The 12036-nt window shown below is 48.3% G+C and overlaps 1 protein-coding gene across 1 annotated transcript in view; it reads left to right on the top strand.

Moving 5' to 3' along the window:
- The window catches only part of LOC147091453 (T cell receptor beta chain MC.7.G5-like), a 32515-nt gene extending 20795 nt beyond the window's left edge, over positions 1 to 11720 (top strand). The window contains exons 4-5 of the mRNA XM_085976799.1: positions 4499 to 4608; positions 11226 to 11720. Coding sequence (XP_085832925.1) covers positions 4499 to 4608; positions 11226 to 11258 — 143 coding nt within the window. The 3' untranslated portion in view covers positions 11259 to 11720. The remainder of the gene's footprint in view (positions 1 to 4498; positions 4609 to 11225) is intronic.
- Positions 11721 to 12036: the final 316 nt, after the last annotated feature.

Here is a 12036-nt window from a genome sequence, read left to right as displayed (position 1 = left end):
GTGAACGAATTACAAAAAAAGTAATGCTACTGCTATACAAAGCCATGGTTAGCCAACGCCTGGAGTACTATGTTCAGTTCTGGTCCCCATACCTTGGAAGGAAATATTGGCCTTGAAAGGAGCGTAGCGTAGTTTTACCAGAATGATACCCAGAGGTCAAGATTTAAATTACATGGAAATATTACACCTACTATGGCTGTATTCCCTGCAGTTTAGAAGATTAAAGGGTGATTCGATCAAAGTTTTCAAGATATTCAGGGGAGCTGATAGGGTAGATAGAGCGAAAGTATGTCCACTGGTTAGGGAATTTAGGACTAGGGGGCAGTCTAAAAATTAGAGCCAGGCCTTTCAGGAGTGAAGATAGGAAACATGTTTACGCACAAATGATGATGAAGCTTGGAACTGTATGACATTAAATAATTCTGCACTGTATGGTCAGTGTGTGGTGTGGCCTGGTCCATGTACAGCAAATGCTGGTGTGGTGCAGCATCCTCCCTCCATTGTCCCCAAAACACACGAAATTTGATTTTTAATAATCTGCACTGTACAATCAGTTTGTGGTCTGGCCTGGTCCCTGTATGGCAAATGTTGGCATGGAGAAGGTCCCTCCCTCATTTCCAAAATAAAACAAACAGACGAAAGAGACAAGCCAAGTCTTTTACATACAGGGAGTGCAACGGAGAGTCCCCAGAATGGTTCCTGGGATGGGGGGTTGGCCTATGAGGTGAGATTGATCAGACTAGGCCTATATTCTCTAGAGTTTAGAAGAATGAGATGTCATCTCATTGAAACATAAAAACGTTCTTACAGGGCTTTACAGGGTAGATGCAAGGAGGACGCTTCCCCTTGCTGGGGAGTCTAGAACCAGGCGTCACAGTCTCAGAATAAGGTTTCGGCCATTTGGGACTGAGATTATGGGAAATATCTTCACTCATAGGGTGGTGAATTTTAGGAATTCTCCAACCCAGAGGGCTGTGCAGGCTCAGTCGTCGAGTATCTTCAAGAGAGAGATCAATAGATTATTGAATATTAAGGGAATCAAGGGCTATGGGGATACTGCCAGAAAGTGGGGATAGAAACATAGAAACATAGAAGATAGGAGCAGGAGTAGGCCATACGGCCCCTCAATCCCACTCCGCCATTTAATGAGAACATGGCTGATCATCCAAATTCAGTACCCTGTCCCTGCTTCCGCCGCATATCCCTTGATCACTTTAGCCTTAAGAAATATATCCAACTCCTTCTTGAATATATTTAATGAATTGGCCTCAACTGCCTTCTGTGGCAGAGAATTCCACAGGTTCAACATTCTCTCGGTGAAGAAATTCCTCCTCATCTCTGTTCAAAATGGCTTAACATATCTATAGGCTGTGACCCCTGGTTCTAGACTCCCCGGCCATCGGGAACATCATTCCAGCATCTAGTCTGTCTAGTCCTGTTAGAATTTTATAAGTTTCAATGAGATCCCCTCTCATTCTTCTAAATTCCGGCGAATATAAGCCCAATCGACCCAATCTCTCCTCACACGTCATTCCTGCCATCCCAGGTATCAGTCTGGTGAATCTTCGCTGCACTCCCTCCATGGCAAGAACATCTTTCCTCAGATAAGGCGACCAAAACTGCACACACTACTCATGGTGTGGTCTCACCAATGCCCTGTACAACTGCAGCAAGACGTCCTTGCCCCTGTACTCGAATCCTCTCGCTATGAAGGCCAACATACCATTTGCTTTCTTAACCGCCTGCTGCACCTGCATGCTTACCTTCAGCGACTGGTGCACAAGGACACCCAGGTCTCGTTGCACTTCCCATTTTCACAATCTATTGCCGTTCAGATAATAATCTGCCTTCCTTTTTTGCCACCAAAGTGGATAACCTCGCATTTATCCACATTATACTGCATCTGACATGGATCTGTCCAATCACCCAACCTGTCCAAAGCATACTGCTGAGGCAAAAGATCAGCCATGATCTTATTGAATGGCAGAGGAGGCTCGAAGGGCCGAATGGCCTACTCCTGCTCCTATTTCTTATGTTCTTACGTACCAATTATTTTACATCTCTGACCTCTGGTTACTGACCCAGAGTAAACAGTTTCTCCATACTTGCACTATCAAAAACCCTCATAATTTTATTCGGTCTCCTCTTAACTTTCTCTGATCTAAGAAAATCGCTCCCAGCTTCTCCAACTTATCTACAATTATATCATCCTGGTAAACCTCTTCTGTACCATCTTCAAGGCCTTGACGTCCTTCTTATAGTTTGGTGCCCAGAATCGTACACAATTTGTACAACCAGTTTTCCTGCGGACTCCAAGCTGATGATTTTCTGCCCCAGTCACTAGGCTATGGACTTCCAACTATCCGGAGAGCTCTAAAAATCATTGACTGCTAGTGCTGTAATTACACCCAATCAGCCGTTTCTAATTATGTACAGATTGAATTTGTCCCTGACCATATCCTTATGTTAACCATTTGTAAATGCCCGGTTCTTGCTGCTACAAGCTCAGTCTGTTCCCAAACATCACATGTTCGCCTAGTATATCAAGAGCCAGCAAGGCACGAGGACATTTCAACTTGCGGTACACAGACAGGGTCTGATGGGGAAAATGGTCAACTGGTAATGGTCAATTTTGTTATAAAGGGTATTAACCGTTACCCAACCAAGGTGACCAGAGAAAGTTAGGATACAGCACAACCATGATCGAATTGAATGGCGGAAAAGGCTGGATAGTCTGAATCCTGCTGCTGCTACTTCCTTAAAAGCAGGGAACATGTGGTGGAGCAGATAGCGGGTGGCCAATCCATCCAATTCTACACTGACACCCAAACTTAAAATATCCCACCCCCCCTCCGCCACCCAAAAATACAAACATGAAGGTAAGATTGACTTTGTGCAATAAAGCAAAACAGGCTATGGTGAATTGGCCGCTCGATTTTCATGCCTCCCCTTTGTTCTTTCCATTGTAGTCTACACTGCGCTATCTTAGAAGGAAGGGAGTCCCTGCTTTAGGGGTCTAGGTGGTGGAAAGCTGTTTTCAACCTAGACTTGTGTGTCGGCCTTCTGTATAAGTGCACTGGTTTGTGAAAAGCGATAGAGGAGTAAATCCTATCTAGTCAGTACGTTTCCCTGCCCATATCCTAACTCCTCCACCCATCCCATTCCCAGGTCCCGTTCAAACATCATCGCTGACCTGCACTGGATACTGCTCCGGCAACCACTCTGTTTTAAAATTCTCATCATCAACTTCGAATCCCTGCATGGCCTCGCAACTTCCCTACATCTGTAACCACCGCCCTTCTTTTCCAGGCCTACAAACATCTGAGGCCTATGCGCTCCTCCAATCTTGACCTTGTGAACATCCTCGATTTTCAGCATCCCACCATTGGCGGCTGTGCCTTCAGCTGCCAAAGCCCGAAGCTCTGGAATTCCCTCCCTCAACCTCTCCGCCTCTGTACCTCTCTCTCCTCCTTTAATACTCCTTAAAACCTACCAAGAATTTGGTCACCTGTCCTATTACCTCCTCATGTGGCTCGGTGTCAATTTTTGACTGATATATGCTTCGGGGAAGCGCATGTGATAGGTGCTATATAAATACAAGTTGTTTTGACTGAAACGAGCTGCAGGAAATTCTCAATGTTTGCAACATTCTCATCCTTACTTTCAAATCCCTCCATGGCCTCGCCCCTCCCTATCTCTGTAATTGTCTTCAGCCCCACAACCCCCCGAGATACCTGCACTGCTCTAAATCTGCCCTCTTGAGCATCCCGGATCATAATTGCTCAACCTTTGGGTGGCCGTGCCTTCTGTTGTCTGGGCCCTAAGCTTTGGAATTCCCGTCCTAAATCTCTGCACCTCGCTACCTCTCTTTCGTCCTTTAAGATGCTCCTTAAAACTTACCTCTTTGACCAAGCTTTTGGTAACCTGCCCTATTTTATCCTTAAGTGGATCGGTGTCAAATTTTGTTGTCTTATAATACACCTGAGCAGCGCCTTGGGACGCCTTACTACGTTAAAGGCGCTATATAAATACAAGTTGTTTTTGTTGACATACCAGGGCACGGTAGCACAGTGGTTATGTTACTAGGCTATCAATCCAGAGGCCTGGCTTAATAATCCAGAATACAAAAGTTCAAATCCCACCATAATAGCTGGGAAATTTCAATTCAGTTAATTAAACAAATCTGGAATAAAACGCTAGTATCAGTAATGATGACGATGAAACTAGTTTGTCATAAACAAAGGCTGTCGTAAAAACTCATCTGGTTCACTAATGTCCTTCAGGGAAGAAAATCTGCCGTCCTTACATGATCTGGCCTATATGTGACTTCAGACCCATAGCAATGTGGTTAACTCATAACAGCCCTCTGAAATGGCCTAGCAAGCTACTGAAAGGCAATTAGGGATTGGCAATAAATGTTAATCTTGCCAGCGATGTGAACAAATAAAAAAAGTAGGTGCTGAAAGCAATAATTATTTCCTTTATCTGTGTCTTCCAGGGGAGCGGATACAAAAGCAACACATTCTGGCGAGAACAACCTATACTTTACTAATCTCCAAGAGCTTCCTTTACATGGCCATGGTCACCATCCTGGTGCTCAAGGTGAAGGTATGAGAAATATAGTGGCTGGACTCTTTGCTCAACTGTAGAATGGACATCATTCGGTCTTTCCCAAAGTTCAACCATCTCTTCGTTTTCAGGCCCCATTAAGGGGCTTTTCCGAACCATTGCCCGCAATCGAAGTCATTCGTGCACCAGAATAGAAAGTGCAACACGACTGGCTATTTGACGAAAATATGTTTTGATTCACTAGAGGCAGGCACAAGCACCAATAATATTAACATTCACCACAATCGATCTAGAACCTGCATCAACGCATTCTGAATTATATCCCCTGCCCACTGAGGGAAATGGTGAGAGAGAGCCAGATTGATTGAAAGAGAGTGACAGACAGAGAGACAGAGAGAGCGAGATAGCCAGATTGAGAGATAGAATGACAGACAGTGAGACAGAGAGAGAGAGAGCCAGATTGAGAGAGAGTGTGACAGACAGAGAGACAGAGAGAGATAGAGAGAGAGAGCGAGCAACAGAGTGAGAGAGAGAGAGAGAGAGAGTGACAGAGGGAGAGAGAGAGAGTGACAGAGGGAGAGAGAGAGAGTGTGACAGAGGGAGAGAAAGAGATAGAGAGATACAGACAGGCAGGCAGAGAGACAGAGAGAGACATATATATATCTACATATATAAACGGATCGTTCTGTCTGTCTGTCCTTCTGTCTGTCTGTCCTTCTGTCTGTCCTCACGTGTGCCTCTGTCCGGCTATGCGCTCAAAAGTTATAGAGCGTACCTACGCGTGCGTTGTGTCGAAAAAAGCTTACCTTTCCGAAACGGTCGTAAGCGCATTTACGTTTCGGCCAGAGGAAAATCGCGCCCGCGGTATCCGAAAAACGTTCAAAATTCCGCTCATTAGCATCTCATTATCCACTCATTAGCGACAGAGTGACCTCGAGGTCGACCAATCGTACGCCGGGTTCCTGGCGCGTGCGACCGGGCCCTCCTACGGTCGAGTGACGGGACGATTGACCAATCCTATGCTTTGGTGACCTGACGGTCGACCAATTGGTGCGTGTGTGGGCAGGCCTTATCGTTCTGAACCGAGGTGAGTCGCCACCATCTTGATTCCAAACTTTTCCTTTCTTTTTCCCGCTTTCAGCGTCTTTCAAAAAACGTTGCTTTTAAAACACATATTGTTTTTTAAAAAAGTTAATTACTTTCGAAATCTTTTATCTAATCTCATTAATTTTCCTACCTTTCCCCGTTTTTCCAGGTAGGCCTCGAAGCCTCGGCCTCTCCTCCGCACCCACCGCCCGAGCTAGGCACCTCCCGGCCCCAGTCAACAAGCGGCCCCGATCGCCGCCATCTTTGAGAAGGCTGGAGGGGGCGGGTCTCAGCTGAGCGCCGCTACCTTAGTAAAGGGTGCACGCACAGCAGGAGCAGCTGAGATGCGGCATCTCTCTCTGTTCCCCGCTCGGCTCGGGCGGGGGAGGCGGGGCTCTCGGGAGTGCTGATCTCGGGCGGGGCTTGGAGAGCGGGAAGGGTTACCCCGGCAACCGGGCCCGCCGGCCGTCTCTCACAGCCGCAATCGGCGCTCTTCAAGTGAGCTCGGGAGGGCGGGGCCATGTCAGTGCGTGGGGCGGCACGGAGCTCCGCGGAGCCATCGCCGGCACTGGGCTCGGGTGCTTTGTGGCCTGCGGCCGAACAGCGGTTGCGGACCTCGAGCTGACCGGGGCGCTGGACTCGGCTGGGCCATGTCTTTGCGGGTGTTCGCCTCGGCCAACGGCATCAGGGTGACGGCCGAGGGAATGCGTTCATCCAGGTGCCGATGCCCGGGCCACGGGGCGGAAATAGGGATTGGAGCGGGGGATGAGGGCTCGGGCAGGGGAGAGGGAGAGGGGGAGAGGGAGAGGGGGAGAGGGGAGAGAGGAGGGAGGAGGGAGGAGGAGGGGGTAGGGAGCTGGTGAGGAGGTGGTGAGAGGGAGGAGGAGGGTGTAGGGAGGTGGTGAGAGGAGGAGGAGGGGTAGGGAGGTGGTGAGAGGGAGGAGGAGGGGGTAGGGAGGCGGTGAGAGGGAGGAGGAGGGGGAGAGGAGGAGAGGAGGGGAGGGAGACAGGGTGGGGGGAGGGGAGAGAGAGAGGGTGGGGGAGGGGAGAGAGAGAGAGGGTGGGGAGGGGAGAGAGAGAGAAGGTGGGGAGGGGAGAGGGAGAGAGAGGGTGGGGGAGGGGAGAGAGAGGGTGGGGAGGGGAGAGAGAGAGAGGGTGGGGAGGGGAGAGAGAGAGAGGGTGGGGGAGGTGAGAGAGAGGGTGGGGGGAGGGAGAGAGAGAGGGTGGGGGGAGGGGAGAGAGGGTGGAGGGGGAGGAGGGGAGAGAGAAGTGGGGGGAGGGGAGAGAGAGAGGGTGGGTGGAGGGGAGAGAGGGTGGGGAGGGAGAGAGAGAGGGTGTGGGAAGGGAGAGAGAGAGGCTGGGGGGAGGGGAGAGAGAGGGTGGGGGAGGGGAGAGAGAGGGTGGGGGGAGGGGAGAGAGAGGGTGGGGGAGGGGAGAGAGAGGGTGAGGGGAGGGAGCGAGAGAGGGTGGGGGTGGTGAGCGAGAGAGGGTGGGGGGAGGAGAGGAGGGGAGGCTGGGGGAGGGAGAGTGGGGGAGGGGAGGGAGAGAGGGTGGGGGAGGGAGAGGGGGGGAGGGGAGGGGGAGGGAGGGAGGGGGAGGGGAGGGAGAGGGAGGGAGAGGGAGAGGGAGAGGGAGGAAGGGGGGAGGGAGGGAGAGAGTAAAGCAGGGAGAGACGGGGAGGGAGAGAGGGTGAGGGAGGGAAAGAGTGAAGGGGTGGGACAGGGAGGGAAAGAGTGAGGGGTGGGACAGGGAGGGAGAGCTTACCTTCTTGCTTCCTTCGCAGGGGGTCCACAGGGCCACCTTCCCCCCCACCGCGCTCTCTCATCCCCCCCAGTCGCTCTCTCTCTTCCCACCCCAGTCGCTCTCTCTATTCCCCCCTCAGTCGCTCTCTCTCTTCCCCCCCAGTCGCTCTTTCTCTTCCCCCCGTCGCTCTCTCTCTTCCCCCCAGTCGCCTCTCTCTCTTCCCCCCCAGTCGCTCTCTCTCTTCCCCCCGCAGTCACTCTCTCTCTTCCCCCCCCAGTCGCTCTCTCTCTTCCCCCCCAGTCACTCTCTCTCTTCCCCCTCCAGTCGCTCTCTCTCTTCCACCCCCAGTCGCTCTCTCTCTTCCCCCCCCAGTCACTCTCTCTCTTCCCCCCCAGTCGCTCTCTCTCTTCCCCGCCAGTCGCTCTCTCTCTTCCCCCCCAGTCGCTCTCTCTCTTCCTCCCCAGTCGCTCTCTCTCTTCCCCCCCAGTCGCTCTCTCTCTTCCCCCCCAGTTGTTCTCTCTCTCTCTTCCAACAACAACATGCCCTCGAAAAATCCTCGGCACCGCCGGGCACTCCAGCTAGTATATATATATATAGAGTGAAACATTGAAACATAGAAGATAGGAGCAGGAGTAGTCCATTCGGCCCTCTGAGCCTGCTCCACCTTTCAACGAGATCATGGCTGATCATCCAAATTCAGTACCCTGTCCCTGCCTTCTCCCCATATCCCTTGATCCCTTTAGCCTTAAGATATATATCCAACTCTTTTTTGAATATATTAATAAACTGTCCTCCACCGCCCTCTGTGGCAGAGAATTCCACAGGTTCACCACTCTCTGGGTGAAGGAATTCCCCCTCCTTTCAGTCCTAAATGGCTTACCCCTTATCCTTAGACTATGACTCCTGGTTCTGGACTCCACGGCCATCATAAACATCCTCCCTGCATCTAGTCTGTCCAGGCCTGACAGAATTTTATAGGTTTCCATGAGATCCCCTTTCAATCTTCTAAACTCCAGTGAGTATAAGCCCAATCGACACAATCTCTCCTCATACGTCATTCCTGCCATCCCATGTATCAGCCTGGTGAATCTTCGCTGCACTCCTTCCATGGCAAGAACGTCCTTCCTGAGGTAAAGCGACCAAACCTGCACACAATACTCAAGGTGCGGCCTCACCAAGGCCCTGTACAACTGTAACAAGGCATGCTTGTTCCTATACTCGAACCTTCTTGCTACGAAGGCCAACATACCATTTGCCTTCTTTACCGCCTGCTGCACCTGCATGCTTACCTTCAGCGGCTGGTGCACAAGAACACCCAGGTCTCTTTGCACTTCCACTTCTTCCAACCTATTGGCATTCAAATAATAATCTGCCTTCCTGTTTTTGACACCAAAGTGGATAACCTCACATTTATCCACATTATAGTGCATTTGCCATGTTTCTGCCCAATCACCCAGTCTGTCCAGATCGTACTGGAGTTTCACGCCATCCTACTCACAGCTTACCCTCCCACCCAGCTTTGTATTGTCTGCAAATTTGGAGATATTACATCAAATTCCCTCGTCCAGATAATTAATAGATATTGTGAAAAGCTGGGGTCCTAGGACCAATCCTTGTGGTACCCCACTAGCCACTGCCTGCCACTCGGAAAATGACCCGTTTATTCCAACACTTTGCTTTGTGTCCGCCAACCAGTTCTTTATCCAAGTCAATGACTTGCCCTCAATCCCATGTGCCTTAATTTTGCACGCTAATCTCTTATGTGGGACCTTATCGAAAGCCTTCTGAAAGTCCAAATACATCACATCCACTGGTTCTCCCTTATCTATATTATCAGTTACATTCTCAAAAACTTCCAGTAGATTAGTCAAGCTTGATTTACCTTTTGTAAATCCATGTTGACTTTGTCCGATCCTGTCGCTGCTTACCAAGTGCTCTGTTATTACATATTTTGTAATAGATTCTAGCATTTGCCCCACTACCGATGTCAGGCTTACCGGTCTATAATTCCCCACTTTTTCTCCACCACTTTTTTTGAATAGTGGGGTAACATTTGCTACCCTCCAATCCATGGGTACTGTTCCAGAGTCTATCGAGGTCTGGAAGATGACCAGCAATGCATCTACTATTTCCAGGGCCACTTCCTTAAGTACCCTGGGATGTAGATTATCAGGCCCTGGGGATTTATCGGCCTTCAGTCCCATCAATTTTCCTAACACCATTTCCCTACAAATACTGATTTCTTTCAGTTCCACCCTTTCATCAGGCCCTATATTCCTCGACATCTCTGGAAGATTATTTGTGTCCTCCTTTGTGAAGACAGAACCAAAGTATGAATTTAGTTGGTGTGCCATTTCTTTGTTTCCCATTATAAATTCCCCTGATTCTGGCTGCAAGGGACCTACGCTTGACTTCACCAATCTTTTTCTCTTCACATACCTATAAAAGCTTTTACAGTCAGTTTTTATGTTCACCGCTAGCTTACTCGCATATTCTATTTTCCCTTGCTTAATTAATCCCTTTGTCCTCCTTTGTTGAATCCTAAACTGCTCCCAATCCTCAGGATTATTGCTTTTTCTGGCCAATTTATATGTCGTCTCCTTGGATCTTATGCTACAGATACTGAGTTACAGATACAGAGAGGGATACAGATTGTTTGGGGCAGTGAGAGAGACACAGAGATAAATAAATAAAGAGAGAGGCAGAGAGACAGATAGACAGAGAGATATAGAGCGTGGCAGATAAAGAATGAGAGACAGAGGGACAGAAAGAGAGTGAGAGAGACAGGGGGAGTGACAGATAGATAGTGAGACAGACAGACAGCTAGGGAGTGACATAGAGTGGCAGAACAGGAACATAATAAATAGGAGCAGGAGGAGGCCATTCGGCCCCTCGAGCCTGCTCTGCCATTCAATACGATCTTCTATCTTATCTCCACTTTCCTGCACTATCCTCATAACCCTTGATTCCGTTAATATCCAAAAACCTATCGATCACTGTCTTGAATATACTCAACGACTGAGTCTCCACAGCCATCTGGGGTAGAGAATGTGTGAGAGAGTGATAGAGAGAATAACAGACAGACAGGCGGGAGTGGGACTGTACTCATGAATTTGGTTTGCATTTAATTCTAAACCCCAAGGATTAAAGGGCAGCGTTGTACATTGTGTCACCTCCAGTTACAGAAACGTCATCACCACACAACGGGCGTGGCCAAGTCCACACTTGCCCAATGTGCTTATGGCTTCCTTGTGAGACCTTGACGATCATAGGTTAAAAGAGCCAAGTTTGGACATAAACCAGAGATAGCTCTGCCTGTGCGGCCCCTCATTCTTCTACTGAGACATACTGGCCAAAGTTTGTAGCTAACCAACCACCTTTAATCCTCAGGTCTGTTGATACTTCAGTCATCCCCCCCACCCGACCCACTCTCCATCAATTAATCATTTGCTTCATGTTCCCTCTTTAAAAATCATTTGACATGAACTTGAGATGGCATTGAATCATTGAGAATAATTTCAATGCATCCTGCGATCCCACAGCACAGAAGAAGGCCATTTGGCCCTTTGTGCTGTGCCAGATCCTTGAAAGATCTATGCAGTTATTCCCACTCCCCTGCTCTGTCTTATAGCCCGGCCAAATGATCCCATTTCACGTCTATACCCAGTTCCCCACTTGAAAGTTACTATGGGAACTGCTTCCAAAATTCTCATCTCTCCCTCTGGTTCTTTTGCCTTGAATCTGTTTCCTGTGGTTACCCATCCTTTCCAGTAAATGGTCAAATAGTTATTCCATTCCTGACACGCACTTTTTCCTTTCTCTTCCAGTTCTCGGGAAAGCTGGCGAAAAGTTTTGAGTAAGTCCTGGGGCCAGAGAGTCAGCAACACAACATTCTTAAGACCATGTCCTGCAAAAATATGTTGAAGGAGGAGGCGATTGAAATATAATTGTGCAATTGTTATGCTGTCATTTTCTATTGGTTGGAAATAATTTTCCAAATTCTGGTCCCTGGATGACCCATTGTGATTGAAGATATTAATAGTTTTGTTGGATACTCTAGAATATAGCACGTTAGAATTTCTATCTAGATTGCTGTTTACTTCATTTAACTACTTGTAGCAGTCTGGTTGAGCTGCTTAAGCTAGCTGAGCTGGTTAAACTTGCTGACCTGGTTGAACTAGCTGAACTAGGTTGAGCTAATCGAGGTGCCTCCTTTTCTCTCTTCAACCAGGTACATGATAACTTTTATTTCTTCAAGCTGTATACATCCGAAATGTAATTATCTTTCTTGTAACTCATTAATTAAATATGGTAATAACCGATATATTGAAATGGTCCTTTGTGATAACTGTACATTGCCCACATTGCTACCTTAAAAAAAAACACATGGAAGATACATGGTCTAAAGGAACAAAAGAAATTGAAGAAATACCCAACAGATACAGGGTCTAGAGGGTCCCAGAAATTCCAGAAAATACACAAAAGGAACATGGTCTTATAAGATATTTGGTAGATGAGAATCATATATGTATAATTAAAAGTAGCCATGGACAAAATAATATTACCCATAATTACTCCTGGGTATCTAGAACTTGTTCAAAATGTAGCTGGCGACAGTTCAAAAGCCGTTTTGACTAA

Source organism: Somniosus microcephalus, unplaced genomic scaffold (assembly GCF_052327205.1).
Source record: "Somniosus microcephalus isolate GS21.2 unplaced genomic scaffold, FLI_Smic_1.0 unresolved_chr3, whole genome shotgun sequence".
Taxonomy (NCBI): Eukaryota; Metazoa; Chordata; class Chondrichthyes; order Squaliformes; family Somniosidae; genus Somniosus; species Somniosus microcephalus.
Note: the sequence above shows the minus strand (reverse complement) of the source record. Positions and strands in the feature narration are given on the sequence as shown.